Source organism: Erythrolamprus reginae, chromosome 2 (assembly GCF_031021105.1).
Source record: "Erythrolamprus reginae isolate rEryReg1 chromosome 2, rEryReg1.hap1, whole genome shotgun sequence".
NCBI classification, from domain to species: Eukaryota; Metazoa; Chordata; class Lepidosauria; order Squamata; family Dipsadidae; genus Erythrolamprus; species Erythrolamprus reginae.
This window is the reverse complement of record NC_091951.1, coordinates 126,548,201-126,567,535: the sequence shown is the minus strand read 5'-3', so window position 1 is coordinate 126,567,535 and position 19,335 is coordinate 126,548,201. Positions and strand designations below refer to the sequence as shown.

The following is a 19,335-nucleotide window of genomic DNA, read 5'->3' as shown; positions in this document are numbered from 1 at the left end:
CAATGCTGTGCCAAAAGGCTTTTGTGACTCTAACTGCCAAATAAAAGATGTTAAATTGAAGCAGTGCTAAAGAAGAAAAATTAACCACAATTTTCATTTAGTCCTTCAATGAAACATTTGTATAAAGATTCAACTATAAAAATATAATGCAAACATTTCAAAGATACTACTTCTTGCAATTCCAGAGGAATACCTGTTGAACAGCAGTTTATTTCTACTGTTGTTGTTTCATTCTTTCTGAATGAAATACTCCAATAGAGGTATACTTCATTTTTGTTTTATTTTTTAAACTCATTTTCTATGGGAAAACAAGATTGCTACTATGCTACCAAATTTAATGACATTATTTTGAGGATGAAGAGTTGGAAGTATAGTTGTAGAGTTGAAAAGGTGCATGCATTCTCCAATAGATCTATGGAAGTGTATTGATAATTTAACATGACACGATTAATAACAGAAATTTAAGGGTTTTTTAATATAGAACAATACATAAACTAGACATGAATAACAACTTGTTTTTCTATGGTTAATAATATGATTTCATGTTGTACATAATAAAGGATTAAAGGATTTTATGGAGAGAAACAATATGTTTTAGTTCTATTGAATAAACAGAATAGCTCTTAACATTATGCATTTGTTTTATATTCTGCTTTTCTACTCGAGCAGATATCCAAGAATGCTGACAAGAAACACATTTTACAATCCAAAAAGTTAAAACATGAAAATTAATAAATTAACCATTAAAACCTAGCAAAGTGTTTCAGTGGATCATTTAAATGTAGGCCACTAAGCAATATAGAAACACTCTTTCACATGTCAAATTGTTAGATATTTAAGAGCTTCTTCAGAATAGCCTATTCAGCAGATTTCATTGCAAGACAGGATAATCATCAGCTCTTTCAGGACTTTAAAGATTAATGGCAAGAGTGTGAATAATAGACATCTCTGGAGAGAGCTGCGGAAGTTTTCTCTTTCTTTGGATTGTATCACATCTAGATATAACCCAACCTTACCTTTGTTAAGAATAGCATAAACTACTTCCAGTTCACCAGTTTTACTTTAGGAAAACTGTTGAACTATATTGAGATCCAGAGGAACAGCAGAGTTCAGAACTGACTGAATATTCCATTTTCATAGTGTAGATTTTGTACATGCTTGATTAATAATAATAGCTTAAACTGCATTTAATCCAGAGAGGGGCAGCATACAAATCTAATAAATTATTATTATTGTTGTTGTTGTTATTATTAATCAAACATCAACCAATAAACATCTTTCAATCCCTACATCACGTGATCCCTGTACTTTGCAGCATTGTACTAGGTAATTGCAACTTCTGGGCAGTTTTCAAAGATAGTCATAGTGAGGGGGGAAATCAGTGGTCATGGTAGGAAGTAACATGGATAGCCAACTAAATAAATAAATAATAAACAAACAAACAAATAAATAAATAAAATATAAAATTAAATAAATCAAGAGGGATTACAGTTGTCCAGCAATTGTAATTGTGAAAATGCACTCTTGTTATAGTCTGTGAGAATAACCTTGAGAGGCTAGAGAAAAAGGCACAGCCTTGACACGTAAAAGATGTCTCAGTACACGGAAGGAAAGATTGAAATTTGAATTCATACCTGAAAACTTTTGAATTTGACTAATTTTCTTCTTGTTTACAGATGATCAGTAGAATTGAATATGTGCATACAAAGAATTTTATACACAGAGACATTAAACCAGATAACTTTCTAATGGGTATCGGACGCCACTGTAATAAGGTCAGTCTAATACTTTTTTGCATGAAAAAAGTTATCATAAAATACAGTTTATTGAAAAGTTGTGCTGCTTGAGTTAGCTATTGGTCTCAAGAGATGAGATTTTTAGTCATACTACTGCAAGCAAATCATATGATCTCAGCCTTTGTTCAGACCTTAATTAAACAAATCAGTATGTTATATAACCTATATGTTTTTGCATACTCAAGTTCCTTCTATGAGAAAATCCTATTATTCAAAATCAATGAATTACAGTAGCACAGCTTGCCATAAACTGGGATTTTGTATTGTTTGCTGTATTTACTAGCATGGTGGATTCTTGACTTCCAGTTACCTAGATTTTAATTGAGTAGAATCAATTTATAAAGAAATATTGGTTTGCAATACTATAGAGCTTTGTTTATGCAACTGCGTTCTGTGCAATCACAAAATTGTGGAAGTTCAGAATGCAGTTAATGGGTAGGTATAGGTTAACATTTGTTTACTGAATTTTAATATTTTATTGGATTTTAAATGGGGATAGATGGGGATGATAGAAATTGAGCTGGAAATGCATGTTTTCTTTTGAAACGTTCGGTTGGAAATATTCTTGGCTAGCTTGCGAGAGTAAACTTTGTGATACTTTACATTGAGCTCGAGCAGACAGGCAGCATTGGCAATGCATTTAAAGCATGCTGTTAAATAGAAATTCTGAAGTTTGGGGAAATGTATGTGAACTGAATCTATATTGGCAGCAACATTCCCATACAGATTGATTCTTCATAAGCCATCAACGTTTATCTTTTCGATACTTTTACCTATAAAATGTTACCTTTGTTTGCCTGTATGAATGCCAACTTGGAGCCATTACTTGAGAGCAAAATCAAACCAACAACCCACCTGTTGAATTTTGCTTAAAAGGCGTTCAGTGAAGCATTAAACAACTTTGAGAAGTTGGGGTAAGAAGAAATTGCAAAAATCAAAATAAAAGACACCGTCAGTGCTATTTCTATTGAACCTTATCTCTAAACTTCACATTCTTGTTTCTTTAATGCAGTCCTTTAATTTTCTGACAAGAACTGGAAGTATAACTAGAAAAAAAAATTAAACCAGTCTTGATTTGATATTTCCTCTCCTTTTGGGCCATTTCGCCATATACTTTTGATAGTTATAGTGAGCTGATATTGCAACACTTTGTTTTCTTATGATGTGGAAATGTGGTCTAAAAATGTTGTGCTTTGTTAGGTGACTTTACTAAAGTCACGTTGGATGATGAAAAAAAAAGGACCACATTTTTCATCCTGTCAGCCATTTAGATAGAGTGACTAGCATTAAATTTTAGATACTCATTCGATGTTACAAATAATCCTATACATAAGATTATAACTTCCTTTGTTTAATACACAAAAAATTTAAAACTTTAAAGTGTGAAATCAGCAGTTTCTTTAAACATTGATATGGTTTTCACCCTTTTACCAAAAATACAGATGGATTTTATATCACATGTCCATTATTTTAAGACATGGTATTGTTAGTGAGGCTGTTTTGTTAAACTAAAATATAGGCAATAAAATTGGAATGCTTTATTTCTAAAATTTATTTTTAAATGTTATGTGTTAGGAATTGTCTTATTCCTAATATATGATCTTCTTTGAGCCCCTCCTACAATAAGCCCTGCATGCTTACGAAAGTGAACTTAAGGTGACTAAATGCCTTCTACCTCTTCCTCACTGAAGATTTATTTACCACATGTTGTTTGGGGGAAGGGCAGTACATATATAAAAGCCAAAATTACTTTTTATTAAGCCAAATATTGCCATTGCTATCCCTGTTCAAGGCAGTGTCACTTTAAAGTGGCATGCTCAAATTTATCTTGCCACATCCAAATTTTTTCTGTATTATATGATTCTCCTTTGAAAAACTGTAGTGCTTGGTGGAAGAAGGATGGCATTTGGCTACCCTATTCTTTCTCTAACGCCTCGGTGTTGCCTGTCTGCGCCAGCCATTGTTGCAATGTAAGCAATACTGTTTGATGCACTGCCACCCTCTATTGTTTGTTCAGTGTTTAGAATCTCCAGTGGGGAAGAGGAAAAGAAGCATGACTGTTAGTACTTCTCAGGACCCATCTTTCTCAGGATTAAACCAGGTCTGAAACTGTCTCTATTCCAACCTCAATCCCAACTCATATGCATTTTATTTTATTTCGGAAAACATGTAGATTTGCAAAAAGCACCTTATGTTGGCATTATTCAGACATACTTGGCAAACATGTAACATTACTAAGCGCCTATCGTAAGATAAAAGGTTCTTCTTTTATCCATGTTAATACGATTAAGAATAATGGTCCAAACTTTGTATTAATCATAGAAGAGTAGCTCTGTGTTCTGAAATATGACAAGAATATAGAATGGTCTGTTAGTAGGTCTTGATGAGATTTGTCTCCCTCTTCATTAATGCGATCAGTATGTTTGGGAAAAATGCATTTTGGATGGGGAGAATCCGAGGTCTACTACACTTTTTCCAAGAAATTAAAGTAATTGTATCCTATTAAAATTTTACCAAATTTTGGTTAGTGGTTTCTTAGCAATTGTCAGAGGAGTTGGCTACTTACAGAAGAACAAGAGATTAACAAATCATCCTGTTTAAACTGGATTGCTTAATTTGCATTAATTTTCATGCACGGTCATCAGTTTGTATTTAATAAATGTTTTTTGAAAAACTGAACCTGAAGTGAAAAAACATTTTAAAAATGAAGTTGGCTGAAGTCCTTTTCTTTACTGCAGAAGGGTAAACATGGAAACTCACTGAGTTATTAAGAACTGTTTGGCTTGATCAGGTCATGCCAGAAATGTTTTAGTATCACATAATAATTGAGCCAATGTGAAGACTCTGTCCTGTGCTAATTAACAAGAAAGTGATACTTCTTGTTTTAAAATTGTTTTTGCTGAATATAAAAAAGATATATTTTGTACTATAAATAACAATATCCTTTTTGTGTTAAAATGTGCTATCTTGGAGAATAGAATAGTACCAATAAGAGCCTTTATCCCAGTGTAAACAGCAGAAGCACCTTGCCAGTTTCAGATTGGAACCATTGAGTTTCCCTTCTCTGTCCATTCTTCCAGTTTTGACTGGGTTTCCTTATTTACTCTGAAACCAAATCAGCAAGATTCATGCAGGTATTCATGGGGGAGAGTAAACTAGGAAGATGTGAAGCCAATAGCTTGGAGAAGTGTGGTTTATCTAATCTCAAAAGTAATATCCTCACTTGTCAACCAAAGCAATTTAAGAGGGAGTGTTATTATGTTGCTAGGCAACTTTGCTCCCTAGCATTTCCCTCTAGTAATGAAGCATGGCTATGGTATCTTGAGATTGTATGGATATATTATCATGGAAAAGTTACATGGCAGAGTTATTTCCTTGCTATAATCTATTCTTAGCATTAAATCAAACATTTAGCACAATTGAAATCTGATAAATTAATCTTTAAAATACTTGAGTCCATAGAACTCCAAAATGACTTTTATATAATGTTTTAAAATGCTCCATTAGTGAACGTGTATTGCAGATGACCTGAAACATCTCAAAACTCCTAAAATAAAATAGCCATTCTGGTTCATTTGGAGTAATTATTCTACCCAGTGCTTTATAAGAGTTTGGTCTTTATATACATTTGTCCAAATCAAAGACGGAGAAAGAGAAAATAAATCTTTTAAAATTATATTGTCAACTTATTTTATAATACCTTTTTAAAAATAATGTCTTTCCTTTTTGTGCTAATAAAGAAAAAGATCTCATAAAATATTAATTGGCCTACTAATATCTCAATTTTATAAGGTTTACTTGTTTGAATCAACTAGGTATTTTGTGTTTTGTACTGTTTTCAGGTCATCTATCATAGATGGTTAAGTGTCATCCATCCACATTCACCTTTAACCTAAACACAAGTGCTCACTTTAGTTTAAATCAGGAGTCAACAGTATTAAGACACTCATTAATCTTCAAAATTAGTACTTTTAAGATTGAGCAAAAACGAATGGGATATCCGAATCAGTTTTCGTGTTTGAGATCTCAGTAAATGTTAATTATTTTTAAACTTTTAACATGCATTTTTAAGTTCTGTTAGAGAAATGTTAGAGAAATATTGGTGTGTGAGATGATGCCTGTTGACCCTGCTTTAAATACTGTCTTCTTCTCATTGCGTCTAAACTCTTCATTATGGCAAATTGTAAAGGCCCAACAACTATTTATTTACTTGCTTGCTTATTAAACAAACTTATAATAAAATGTTCCTTAAAAACACTAGTAACCTGAACATCTGTTACATTATTATTTTCAGTTGTTTTCTCACTATTAGTTATGTCAATTATTTGGTCTTTTACTTTAGGCAACACTTTTTCTCCTTTTCTCTTTTTCTGTATCAGTTTTAGATATTTTGCAAAAAGAAATGTACAGGAATTACTAGGAATTTTTGTACACTTCCTAAAATGAACTAAACTCTTAAAAGTTGTTTTACTCCATTAGCCTAGTCTTAGTTTTCTGTAGAACAAAATAAATAATTTTTAGACAACTTATTTATTATAATTCTAATCTGCCACATCTGACAACTCCCAAATAATCTGAACATTTTAGTTAAATTTGATGGTAGCTTAATTGGTAAAATATAAAATAAATTATTCTGTGACACATCTGAATCACATAATATGAAATAATGCTTCAGTGTAATAGCAGTGTAAATAGCAGTAAGTGGCAGAAAAGCAAAATTACTTGAGAAATTAACTGAAAAGAGTTTCATAAATTTAGCCTAGTATATTTGTTTGTTTGTTTGCTTATTGGATTTGTAAGCCGCCCCTCTCCGAATTTATGTGACCTAGCTTTATTTAATTATTTACATTACAATATTTTATTTCTCTCCAGTCCTTACAGTCTGTTTAATGGCATGCCAACATTTATAAGAAAGTAATACAATCCACAATTTTTACAGTAAAACTCATTTTGAATATTTTTCTTTCTTTCTTTCAAGTAGACGCGAAAGTTTAGCTCCCTTTTATATTTTATTTTTCAAGTAATAATTAAGAGTTGTAGTTTTGTTCCCCTTGCCTTTAAATTATGATTGAATTTAATTTTGTTGTTCTGAATTAATTCAGACCAACAAAGTTAAATTCAGAAAAAACTTTAAAGTTCTGATGATATTTCCAAATGCCATCTGTAAATTTGAATCTATTTTATCTACTTTAAAGTTATTCCTTATTGACTTTGGGTTGGCCAAAAAGTACCGGGACAACAGAACAAGGCAACATATACCTTATAGAGAAGACAAAAATCTCACTGGTACAGCTAGATATGCAAGCATTAATGCACATCTTGGCATTGAACAGAGGTAAGTATCCAAGCAATTTCTGTAATTAGATTAGGAACTGTAAAAAGTTATCTTGAAATTTCTGAATCATTTCTAATGCTTCTTGTCAATTGTCAGATAAAGAGGCTGAGATTATAGTTTAGTAACATTGGGAAGACCACACATTTCCTACAAATGCCATAATATTTGGGATCTTGAAGAGTTATTTTATGACACACAAAAAAAGAAAAATTAATTCAAATTAGACTGTCAATGGCTACTAAGCTGCAGGCGGGTACGCTGGTTTCCTGTGGAGCTCCAGTCTGACCGCCAACACCTTCAACATTCAATTTGGCAGCATCCAGAGTTTAGTGCTCTCTGTGGGGTTTCTCCAGTAGTCACGGATCTGCTCCCCTGTTTGAATTTGCCGCCAGTGAGTAAGCTGGTTTTTCAGTCCACTGGCACAAATGCTACCACCACATTGGCTCCCTCTGTCTGAGTGGCTCTGCAGTCATTGCCTGGCAAGCCGGGGCAAATTCCAAGGATCTAATTGCTCTGAGGTACTGGGATAGCCAAATTTTGCTCTTGCGCCACATTTTTTAGAAAACAGGCAGTGGCACTGGAAGAGCTGGCTTCCCATTCCTGCACCAATCAACTCAGGTCTTGCAGCCGCCGTGGTGCTGGGAGAGTAATATTTAATTCTCAGGTCATTTTTGAGAGTGGAAGCCATGGAGGGCCCTCGGAGTCGAATTCACTCTCATGCTGATTCTTTTATTTGCAAAGGATAGAGCTAGGACAACCGAATTTCTGCTCTTGCGCCATTTTTCAGCCCTTGCGACAGACGAGGAGTTGAGTTTTCATACACATTTCATATATTGCATTAATATGTGAATCAGTACCTTTTCCTTCATTCTAGTGATTTTCATTTTTAAATTGTGTTCAACTTCTTTTAACAGTACTTTTGGGCTTGGCATATTTTCTAATGCCTTTGTTGGCATAGTATCAGTTATTAAACATAAACATTGGATTATTTCTGGAAACAGTATTTTTATCATAAATTTTCAAAATTCATATGGTTAAATTTAGCTTTTGAATGTTTTCACTTATATATTATGTAGAATAAGAATGAGAATTGTTCATAATGGTTTTGCTATGATGTGCTTTGCTATTATGCCTACGCAATTTTCATGCTTTCATGATCTCACTTTTTAAATTATTATCAAGATAGGTATGGGGCTGAATGGAACTCGTGTTTTATGCACAGTTGTTGACCAAAGTAGAAAATGATTGAAAAATAAGGGAAAATATTTTCAGCAATCATTACTTTTGCATAAAATATGTATATTATAAAACTTGCTTGATTGTTATTTTATTCTTCCACTACTCCAATTCAAGATAAGCTCCAATTCAAGATAAGCTTCTAAAATTTAGAAGTTAGCATTTGATAAGGAGAAAAATAACAAAATAAAAACTTGGATATGCCAGGAAAAGTGGTATGCAGTTTTCTGTAATAGTTAACCAGTTTGCTAAAATTTGAAATGTATTGTTATAGCCTCTCTAAGAAAAAAAAGAATTAGTAAAATAAGATGCATAATTTCACAGTTCTCCAAATAAGTTTGGTAAATTTTATTTATTACTATTGCACATCAGTGTGTTGCACTTTTTATTAACAGTTCATTTTCATAACTTGTTGAGACCTGAGAAGTGATACTATGCAATTTATGAATAAGCACATAAAACTTTTTTCCTCAGTCGTCGTGATGATATGGAGTCGTTAGGATATGTATTGATGTACTTTAACAGAACCAGCCTACCATGGCAAGGATTAAAGGTATGTTAAAAAACTTCATACAGAGTTGTAAAAGACCATATAAAATATTCAGATACTATGGAATAGATAGAATGTGGCACCCTACACACATACTGTGTTTTCCTAAAAATAATACATGACCCCCTAATAAGGGCAATCAGGCTTTTTTTCAATGCATGCGCTGAAATAATCCCCCCCCCCAAAAGTCACCCCAACTACTTAACTACTTTCCGGGGAAAGTGGGGGACATGCTAATAGCCACTCTTTTCCATTGGGCACTCTTAGCCCGGAGAGGGCAAGCAAGCGAGAGGCGAGTGTGCACACCCTGTGGGACTGTCTCGCTCTTCTGGGCTCTGTCTCTGGCAGCATTTTGAAACACACTCCACCTCACAGGCAGGAGCGCGTTTCAAAATGCCGCCAGAGGCAAAGCCCAGAAGAACGAGGCAGTCCCACAGGGTGTGCACACTCGCCTCTCGCTTGCTTGCCCTCTCCGGGCTAAGAGTGCCCAACGGAAGAAAGTGGCTATCAGCATGTCCCTCACCTTCCCCGGAAAGTAGTTAAGTAGTTGGGGTGGCTTATTTTTTGGGGGGGGATTATTTCAGCGCATGCATTGAAAAAAAGCCTGATTGCCCTTATTAGGGGGTCATGTATTATTTTCATTAAAGGTGAGAAAGCCTTAAAGGATGATATAAAGCAGTGATGACAAACCTTTTCTTCCGTGGGTGTCGACACCCATAATTTAATTTCCACTCTCATGCCTTCCACCCCTTTGTGTATGCGTACGTGACCCTCCTGCTGCCCTCTTCCCTGCTCATGCGTGCATGATCCATGCTCCCCAACTTCTGGTGGGTCCAGTAGGTCTGTTTTTCGCCTTAAAGCCTTGGAAGAGCGAAAACTGCCTCTCCACCCTCCCTGGAGGCCCTTCAGAAGCCAAAACACCCCTCCCAGATCCTCCAGGTGAGCCAAAAATGAGCTGGCAGGTGTACACATGTGCACTGGAACTGAGCTAGGACAATGACTCGCGGGCTGGCAAATAAGGCTGTGTGCCATACTTCGCCGTCACTGATGTAATGTTAGAATAATGATTTGGAGAAGTTATGGAAAAGTGTGCCCTGTTCAGAGAACTTTGCTTATCCTCAGACCTTGCTCAAAGTACTGCTGTCTCTCCATCACAACCTCTTCAGGACAATAGATTTTGATTTAAAAATGAGAGATATGCTTGCATAGACATACATTCATTCACAGTCATTGAGATAACATACAAGTGTGTGTGAGAGAGAGAGAGAGAATGAGGGAAATCTGTTGGTACTTTCTCAAGAGGTTATATAATTCAGATGATGATTTTGAGTAAATTGATGATAGAAAGCAATTTGTGCTGGCAATGTTAAGCTATCAGATGTAATCTAATACCAAGAGCATTATGAGATTTCTATATTTACTCATAATCTGACTATATAGGAAAAATAGTAGTAACAGCCATATAATCTTATCGTGAGCTAATTAAGTTGCAGTAAAGCGAGTAAGAATTTTTTTTATTCTTTTTGCAGTGAGTTCTGGAACTTGGTGATTTCCTTTAGATCTATGTAATAAATTCACTCCATAAAAGCACTTCCTCCCCCCACCGCCCAAAAGTAGCTGGAAACCCTGCAGTCCTTTGGTGAAGAGCAGCCAGACTTTGGTAGTGGGGTCCTTTTACAGTGCTGAACCCCGTCTCTTCTGTCTTTTTTCCACAGTGCAGGGGTCAATAGGCAGAGGTGGCACACTAGGGGACACCTATCTGTTATCCCTTCAGGTTCTTCCTGATTTTTTTCCCCCTTTGTTTTCCTCCTCTAAACCTAGGTGCGTCTTATAGTGGAAAAATATGGCAGTATTGTTCCATTTATATATATATATATCCATATTTTCTGCAGGCTGCAACAAAGAAGCAGAAATATGAAAAGATTAGTGAAAAGAAGATGTCTACTCCTGTTGAAGTTTTGTGTAAGGTACAAACTGATTTAAACATTTTAAGTCTTTGATAATGAATCATATTTTCTTCTGTAAATAAGCCAAATAATTTTGGAAGGTATAGTTAATATTATAAAGAAGTTTAACTGCATGTACTAGTGAAATGGTTTTTAAAGTAGTTATAACTGATCTCTTTAATTTTAGCGTCACTTTTTCTTTTGTTCGTTAGTTACTATTTTCCTAAAAAAGAATGATATAGAACTGAATTTCTGAGTATAAAAATTGTGGGGATTCTGTCTCCAACTCTTGCTTTGATTTATTCTGTTTACAGGGATTTCCTGCAGAATTTGCAATGTACCTGAACTACTGTCGTGGCCTGCGCTTTGAAGAAGCTCCTGATTATATGTATCTGAGGCAGCTATTCCGTATCCTTTTCAGGTTGGTCTTGTAGGATACTTCTTGAATATAGAACAGCTTTAACAACGATGCTTATTCACATGGTTGGCTTGACTAGATAAGTATCATTCTAGAGGTTTGACTGAAAATATAAAAATATGTAAAAGAAATTTGGATATACTGGAAATAGATTTCATTGGGAAGAGGTCATTTCCTGATACTGTATCAAAATGAATTTGGTATCTGGGTAGTCTATCTCTTTTTGTGCTGTGACGTCAGTTTTATGATTGGCTATATTGGTTAGATCAGTTATTTTGGAACTAAGCAAGTTGTACTCTGCAACAACCATTTTAGGAAGTATTTACTTTGGTGTGCAAAGGTTGATTATATCATAATCAATCTTTGTAGACTCAAGAAAGTACCAATTCAACATAAACTACACTTGAAATTAGTACTGTGCTGTAATGCTAGTGAAACTTTTTTTTTTTTGCAGTGCTGAATTAGCTCAAAATTAATGTTGACTGCAGAGGAGGTTAAAGTGAATGATCAAGATTGCAATAGTCATACATGGTCATTTGCAGAATTGCAGAAGTTTATCTGAGCACTTAGTGCAGGGTTCAGCTAAAAAAAGAGAAATAAGGATGATGATTGATATTTCCCTTTCTCCTATTAACCAGTTTGAAAAACTTTATACACTTTATACTCTTTCCACTCGAGCCAAAGCTTCTGTACTTTTTTTTCTTTTTTGATGTACAGAGGACTTTGAAAGTTGCTGCAAGCAGATGTTAATTATTAACCACCACTCTGCCTAATGTTCAATGTTTTACAAAATGTTACATTTTGAATGCAAGTTAAACCTGCTTATGCAACAGCAATTCAAGTATTATATTTCAGTGATAGTTGTCTTACTTTTTAAATTGTTCCCTCTTTAGGACCCTGAATCATCAATACGACTACACATTTGACTGGACAATGTTAAAGCAGAAAGCCGCACAGCAGGCAGCCTCTTCCAGTGGGCAGGGGCAGCAAACCCAAACCCCCACAGGCAAGCAAACTGACAAATCCAAGAATAACATGAAAGGTTAGTAGCCAAGAACCAAGTGACGTTACAGACCAAAATGATAAACACTAATTTGGATCCTGTTGGTGATACGTGTTAGCTCAAGGAGGTCATTAAAAACACTTATTTGGCTATTTAGTATTTAAAAAACGGACGTCCTTGGAAAATTTGACTACTAACTTTAAACCAAGTGTCCTTGTTTTCATATCATTTCTTTGGGTATGTTGGGTCATTTTAACCACTGCATCTTCTGCTCCCTCATTAACCCCTCTTCAAAATAAGCTGGCTTGGTGTTGGGATCATAGTATGAACCAAAAACCTGGACCTAACATTTTAAGCAAGAAATTTTCTATTACTTTTTGTATTGAGCTGGTATAAATGTGGCTTTGATATGCGTTTCTTTGGAGGGAACACCTCCCCCCCAAGAGGTAAACATTTTCTTTGAATATATTCCTCCTCCCCACCCTGGTAAAAAACATCAATTTTAATACAGACAACCTTAGGCAGCATGTACATCAGTGATTCTCAACCTGTGGATAGGGACCCCTTTGGGGTTTGAACAACTGTTTCACAGGGGTCACCTAAGACCATGGAAAAAGACAATTTTCCCATGGTGTTAAGAATGAAAGCTTCTATTCTGGAATCTTGGAACATATTTTTACAATCTGATCAATCAGACATTTACAGTAGAGATGTCCCTCTGACCTTCCTGTCAATCAGCTTAAAGTTCTGTTGGGAGAATTGGCACTAGACTTATAGTTGGGAGTCACCACAAAATGAGGAACTGTATTAAGGGGTTGTGGCATTAGAAAAGTTGAGAACCACTGATGTACATTATTATATAAATAAGTAAAATTGGGGTATTACTTTAAAAAAATTAAGACATCACTTCAGCATGATGATACTCTATTCTCTGAATAGCTTAGCTAACAATTCTACAGGGAGACAAGTTCCCATGTTCATGCACAAACATAATCAAATATTTGTCACCCTCATTAAAAGAGGAGAAAGGAACAATCAGAGGGTTTAGGAGGGTGGGTTAAATTTAGGTAGAACCTATCAAATATATATGTGCAGTGATCCCTCGATTTTCGCAGGTTCAAACTTCGCGAAACGGCTATACCACGGTTTTTCAAAAAATATTAATTAAAAAATAGTCCGCGGGTTTTTTCTATACCACGGTTTTTCCCGCCCGATGACATCATATGTCATCACCAAACTTACGTCTGCCATTGCTGATTGGCCGAAATCTCGGCCAATCAGCTTTGCAATTGCAAAAAGTTTGCCCGACAACACTGATGCACCGAAATCTCAGCCAATCAGCGTTGTCATTGCAAAAATTTCGCCCGACAATGCTGATGGACAGAAATCTCGGCCAATCAGTGGTGTTATCCCAGCGTGCTTTGGAACTTTTACAACTTGTTAAAACGTGTTGGAAGATGGCTCCTAAACATTGCACGCGGAGCGGAGGCGGCGACGCTAAAAAGAGCAGGAAGATGCTGACAATTAAGGAGAAAATTGAACTTTTGGACATGCTAAAAGAGGGACGCTCTTATGCAGATGTTGGTCGGCATTATGGGGGTCAACAAATCGAGTGTGCGATACATTCGGAAAGACGAAAAGAAGATAAGGCAAACTTCTCTGATAACATTCAACAAGGCTGCAAAAAGAATGGTGACGCCTAGAAACAAACGCCTTATGAAAATGGAAGCTGCTTTGTCCGTGTGGGTACAAGACTGCCGTAAAAAGAGCATTGCTTTGGATACCAACACCATACGGACAAAGGCACAGCAACTCTACACCCGTCTTGCAAACACAGAAGGAGGCGATGCAGATGAGGGAAAAGAACCATTTTCAAACACAGGTGAGGGCTGGGGTTTTTTATTCTGTCATTATTTAAGTGCTTTTACCATACTGTATGCTTTCAATCAAGAGTCACTTCTCTCTCTCTTTCCTGTCATTCTCTGCAGATGAGGGAAAAGAAGGTGCTGATGACTCTGAAGACCCCCAGCCATCAACATCTACTGCTTCTTCGGCCCCATCCACATTCACAGCAAGTAAAGGGTGGTTCGATAAATTTCAACGGCGCTATGGCCTGAGGAGTGTGTCATTGCACGGAGAAGCTGCCTCAGCAGATACAGGTGCAGCCGAGCAGTACGTCCATGGCACGTTTAAAGACCTAATTGAAGAAGGGGCCTACCTTCCAGAACAAGTGTTCAACATGGACGAAACAGGCCTGTTCTGGAAGAGGATGCCTTCACGGACTTTCTTGATGCAAGATGAAGCCAAAGCCCCTGGTTTTAAGGCCCAGAAAGATCGGGTAACTTTGATCATGTGTGGAAATGCAACAGGCTTTTTGATGAAGCCAGGGCTAATTTATAAGTCACGAAATCCAAGAGCCCTCAAGAACAGAAATAAGAATGCATTGCCAGTGTACTGGATGCATAATCCTAAAGCATGGATTACAAAAGCCCTCACGCGGGACTGGTTTCATCAGTGCTTTATCCCACAAGTGAAGGATTATTTGGCTGGCAAAGGACTCAATTTCAAAGTGCTTCTCCTAATGGACAATGCTGGAGGCCATGATGACCTGGCACATGAACATGCTGGGGTACAAGTCGAATTCTTGCCACCAAACACCACATCGCTTATCCAGCCGATGGATCAAGGTGTTATCCGCGCATTTAAGGCACTGTACACGCGCAATTCTCTTGGAAGCCTCGTGGAAGCAATGAACGCTGATGAAAACTTCACATTGAAGGGCTACTGGCGTCAGTCCACGATCGCATCGTGTCTGAAAAACATTCAGAATGCCTTAATGGATATGAAGTCACAGACAATGAATGCCTGCTGGAAGAAATTGTGGCCAGAAGTGGTGCATGATTACAAGGGATTTGCTCCCGAAGAAATTCAACATGCTGCAGTCCAGAAATCTGTGAAGCTGGCACAGGCACTGGGTGGAGAAGGCTTCATTGACATGACACCAGATGAAGTCAATGGTTTGCTTGATGAGCATAGCCTACCGCTGACAGACAAAGATCTGGAGGAGCTAACCAGGTCAGCGAGGGAAGAAGAGGAAGCTGAACAAGCTGAGGAAGAAGAAGATGTTGGCCTAACGCTTGAGCGGCTTGCAGAAGTGCACAGAGCTGCTGCACATCTCCAACGGATGGTGGAACTTTGGGATCCCAACATGACTCGCTCTATACACTTTAAGGCCTCCCTTGACAACACCATTGCACCATACAGAGCCATGTTAGCCCAGAAAAAGAAACTGCGCCAACAACTGCCCATAACTATGTTTGTCACGAAAACCAAGAGGTCTGTCACACCTTCAGCGTCCATTGTAGAAGTGCCCGATGAAATGGTGATAGAAGAAGATCCCTAGTTATCCTAGTTATGCTAATATTTTTTGCAAATAACCCCCCCCCAAATGTAAATAAATAATTATCATTTATAACTATCAGGATGACTAAGTGTCTTATTCAATGTACTGTACAGGTACAGGTAGAGGTACAGTACAGTACTGTACAGTAATGGGAAGGGGAAATGGTAATTAAGGGGATGGGAGATGGTAATTTATGGGTTAAAAGTGTTGGGACTGAGTGACATAGAAGAATGAATGAATGAGTGAGTGAATGAATGAATATTGTACCTGTATGTAAATCCCCCCCCCCCCCAATTGTGTGTGTTTGTGTGTGAACTCTTGAACCATTTTCAAACACAGGTGAGGGCTGGGGTTTTTTATTCTGTCATTATTTAAGTGCTTTTACCATACTGTATGCTTTCAATCAAGAGTCACTTCTCTCTCTCTTTCCTGTCATTCTCTGCTTCAATCATTTTCTCATTTCTCTTTTTTCCTCCCCTTTCTTCTATCATTTCTCTCTCTCTCTACCTTCCACTCTCCCCCCTCTTGCTCTTTCTCTCTTTCTCCCTCTCTCCTTTCCATCTCGCTCTGTCTGTTGCTCTCTGTGAGAACGCCTGTCCTGCCTCCTGCAGCCCCCCTCGCTGACAGCTGGGACGAAAGCGCTCTCAGCCAAGGGACTACAAGAGGGGTGGGGCGGGCATTCTCAAAGCACTCAGAGTGGCTAGCGGCCAAATGAGGAGGCCGAGAAGCCGTAGACGCCAGCGCTGCTGCAGGAGGACTTGTGCCACAAGAAAGCTGGTGAGAGGGGCGAATCGGGCGGGCGGGGGGTAGTGGCGAGGAGGCCGGAGGCGCTGGGTGGGTGGCCGACATTAAAAACAATCTTTGCCAGCCTCCGCACTTTCGTCGCTCCCTGCCTCCAACTTCAAGCCCTTGCGTGGCCATGGGAAAAGGGTGCGCATGCGCAGATGGTGTTTTTACTTCCGCACCGCTACTTCGCGGAAAATCGACTTTCGCGGGAGGTCTTGGAACGTAACCCCCGCAAAAATCGAGGGAACACTGTATACTATATATAAGAGATAGGGGAGAGAAACAGAAAGTAAAGAAATTCAACTGAAATTACTCCTACCTTCCTGGAGGGGATCTGTTTCTAGTTTTAATTATAGATTTATTTGAGATTTATTGACAAAATAATAAAAAGAAGCAACTTTTTATGGCAGCAGGCAATAAAGGTTCACATTTGGGAATATGTTAATTATGTTTCTATATCTGTAAATAAGATGGGCAAGCACACAAAATGCAAAGTGTAACAAAGAAATGCAAGCCCTGAGTATCCAAATGAAACGCCACGGGGCTTGGTCCTCTTTGAAGATAATCGGAAAACAAAATGAGTCAAGTCTGCACATGCAAGATCTTCAGGTCAGTAAATAATGTTGTCATAATTTTTCAAAATTAGGACTGTTCTCTGTTTTGAGGTTGGTTTAAATTTTCGAATTGTAAAACCAATCATTCCATTTTTATGTAATTGAAATAAAAAGATGTACATTCCTTTTATAAGTACACATTATTAGTCCATATAAAAAGAATACGATTTAAAAGACCACAGTACTAATGATGCTTTTTTTTATTTAGGAAATTCTATACAAGACTCTGATAACTGACTGCACACACCATTTTCAATCATATCATCAATGCCTACCATTTTAGAATTACCTGATTAAAAATGTTTCAGTTACATCAAATGTGAGAAAAAATATTTGAAAAAAGAAAACCATTTAGCTTGGAAAAGAAGAATAAAAGTCTACTATCCACAAATAGGCATAGTTACATTTATGATAACCGATTACAGCAAGATGTAATTGATGAAAACAGTGTCTCTTTTTATGCAGCAAAGTCTCTTTTTTTCTTATGGATGAGAACACTTTGGTACAATATAGTCTCTTTGCCAGGATGCAGTCCATCAGAGCAAAACAAAGATCATAAGGAAATTATTGGATAAAATGTATAAGAAGAAAATAGAAAAGTGTGCAAATCTAGAAGAAACCACTATTAATTGAACTATGTGACCATATTCACAAATAAACCAATGATATATGTTTTTGAATCAATGGAAAAAGAGAATTGTTCCTTACTTAAATTATTGAGACTTAAACGTATATATTATTGAATGCTAGCAAGAATTCCAAACTCTAAAAATATTTTTATTAAAAGGCTAATATGCATTTTTGTCATAATTATGTCAGGATGAGAAGAGATACAGAAATCAAGAAGACCAAAATCAGTAAAATACCACTTTGTGGAATATCCTTCAAGCTGCTTTCTGGAATATCTTTCAGTTCCAGAAGTAAGGATGATAATGCTGAAATTGCACAACATATTGCTATACAATTATAATTTGGCAACAGCTGTTCTGAAAGCAAGAGGACTTGATTCTACCACCAGCCGTTCAGTAATTCTAATTAGTAAATACTGAGCAGTATACAAAAGTAGAGATTGAAAAATTGTGGCCACTTTTTTAAAAAGATGGGGCTAAAGCAAACCTAGAAATAATATGCAGTCTCCCTTGAGCCTATTTGCATAGCTCTTTTAACCCTGCTGTTCTGTTCGAAAAAAGTTCCTAATGTTATGTTCCCGGGTCACCCTGACCCGGACCGAAAACTCTTCATTTGCAGTGCTTATGTTTGGTCTTTTTGAAAGCTTTTTTCACCTGGAAACATGTTTGAACATTTCTGCACACAATGGAATGAAAATTGAACTGAAAAAATTAATCCTTATTGGTTTATTTTGCACATAAATGTGCCTCCCCCCCCGTTTTTGTGAAAGTTTTTTCAATTTATGGATAGTTTTGCTTGCAAAATCCATTCTATTTTACTAAAGTTGGTGTGGGATTGGTAGCTTGAACATTTCTGCACACAATGATATGAAAATTGAACTGAGAAAATTAATCCTTATTGGTTTATTTTGCTCATAAATGGGCCCCCATGCTTATACTCAAATAGGCTTATACTCGAGTAGGCTTATACTCGAGTATAAAATGATATGGTCTTATATTCAAAAATAAACCAATAAGAATCATTTTTTTTTCAGTTCATTTCTATTTTTCTTATGTTTAGGATTGTTCAATTTAGTATATCGAAACTTTTGAGTTTATTGATAATTTTGCCTGCAAAATGCATTCTATTTTACTATTCTATTTTGGTGTGGGATTGGTAGCTTGAACCTTTCTGAACATAATGATATGAAAATTAAACTGAAAAAATGATCCTTATTGGTTTATTTTGCTCATAAATGGGCCCCCATGCTTATACTCAAATAGGCTTATACTCGAGTAGGCTTATACTCGAGTATAAAACAATAAACCAATAAGAGTCATTTTTTTCAGTTCATTTATATTTTTCTTATGTTCAGGATTGTTCAATTTAGTATATCAAACCTTTTGGGGGAAAATTCCTTAGGGATTTGTAGCCTTAAAAAATATAAATTGACACGAAATTCAAAAAGGATGGGGGGAGGGGCTTTTTGATCAAAATAAAAATATAAGTCTCAATTTTTCCAGTTCAATTTTCATATCATTATGTTCATAAATGTTCAAACTAGTTTTCCAGTGGAAAAAGTTTTCAAAAAGACCAAATTCAAGTACCTAAAAAAAATCATTTTGATCCGGGTCTATAT

The 19,335-nt window shown here is 36.5% G+C and overlaps 1 protein-coding gene across 8 annotated transcripts in view; it reads left to right on the top strand.

Annotated features, from left to right (window-relative positions):
• CSNK1A1 (casein kinase 1 alpha 1) overlaps positions 1-19,335 on the top strand; it is a 43,747-nt gene that overhangs the window by 15,649 nt on the left and 8,763 nt on the right. The window contains exons 4-11 of one of the 8 annotated variants that reach the window (XM_070739434.1): positions 1,677-1,775; positions 3,814-3,897; positions 6,992-7,131; positions 8,842-8,920; positions 10,810-10,884; positions 11,178-11,284; positions 12,175-12,323; positions 14,273-15,765. In XM_070739434.1, the coding sequence (XP_070595535.1) occupies positions 1,677-1,775; positions 3,814-3,897; positions 6,992-7,131; positions 8,842-8,920; positions 10,810-10,884; positions 11,178-11,284; positions 12,175-12,323; positions 14,273-15,687 (2,148 nt within the window). In that variant the 3' untranslated portion in view covers positions 15,688-15,765. Of the gene's footprint in view, positions 1-1,676; positions 1,776-2,621; positions 2,711-3,813; positions 3,898-6,991; positions 7,132-8,841; positions 8,921-10,809; positions 10,885-11,177; positions 11,285-12,174; positions 12,329-14,272; positions 15,766-17,295; positions 17,780-19,335 lie in introns of those variants that run through there. The other 7 variants (XM_070739436.1, XM_070739440.1, XM_070739438.1 and 4 more) reach the window with 7 other exon arrangements.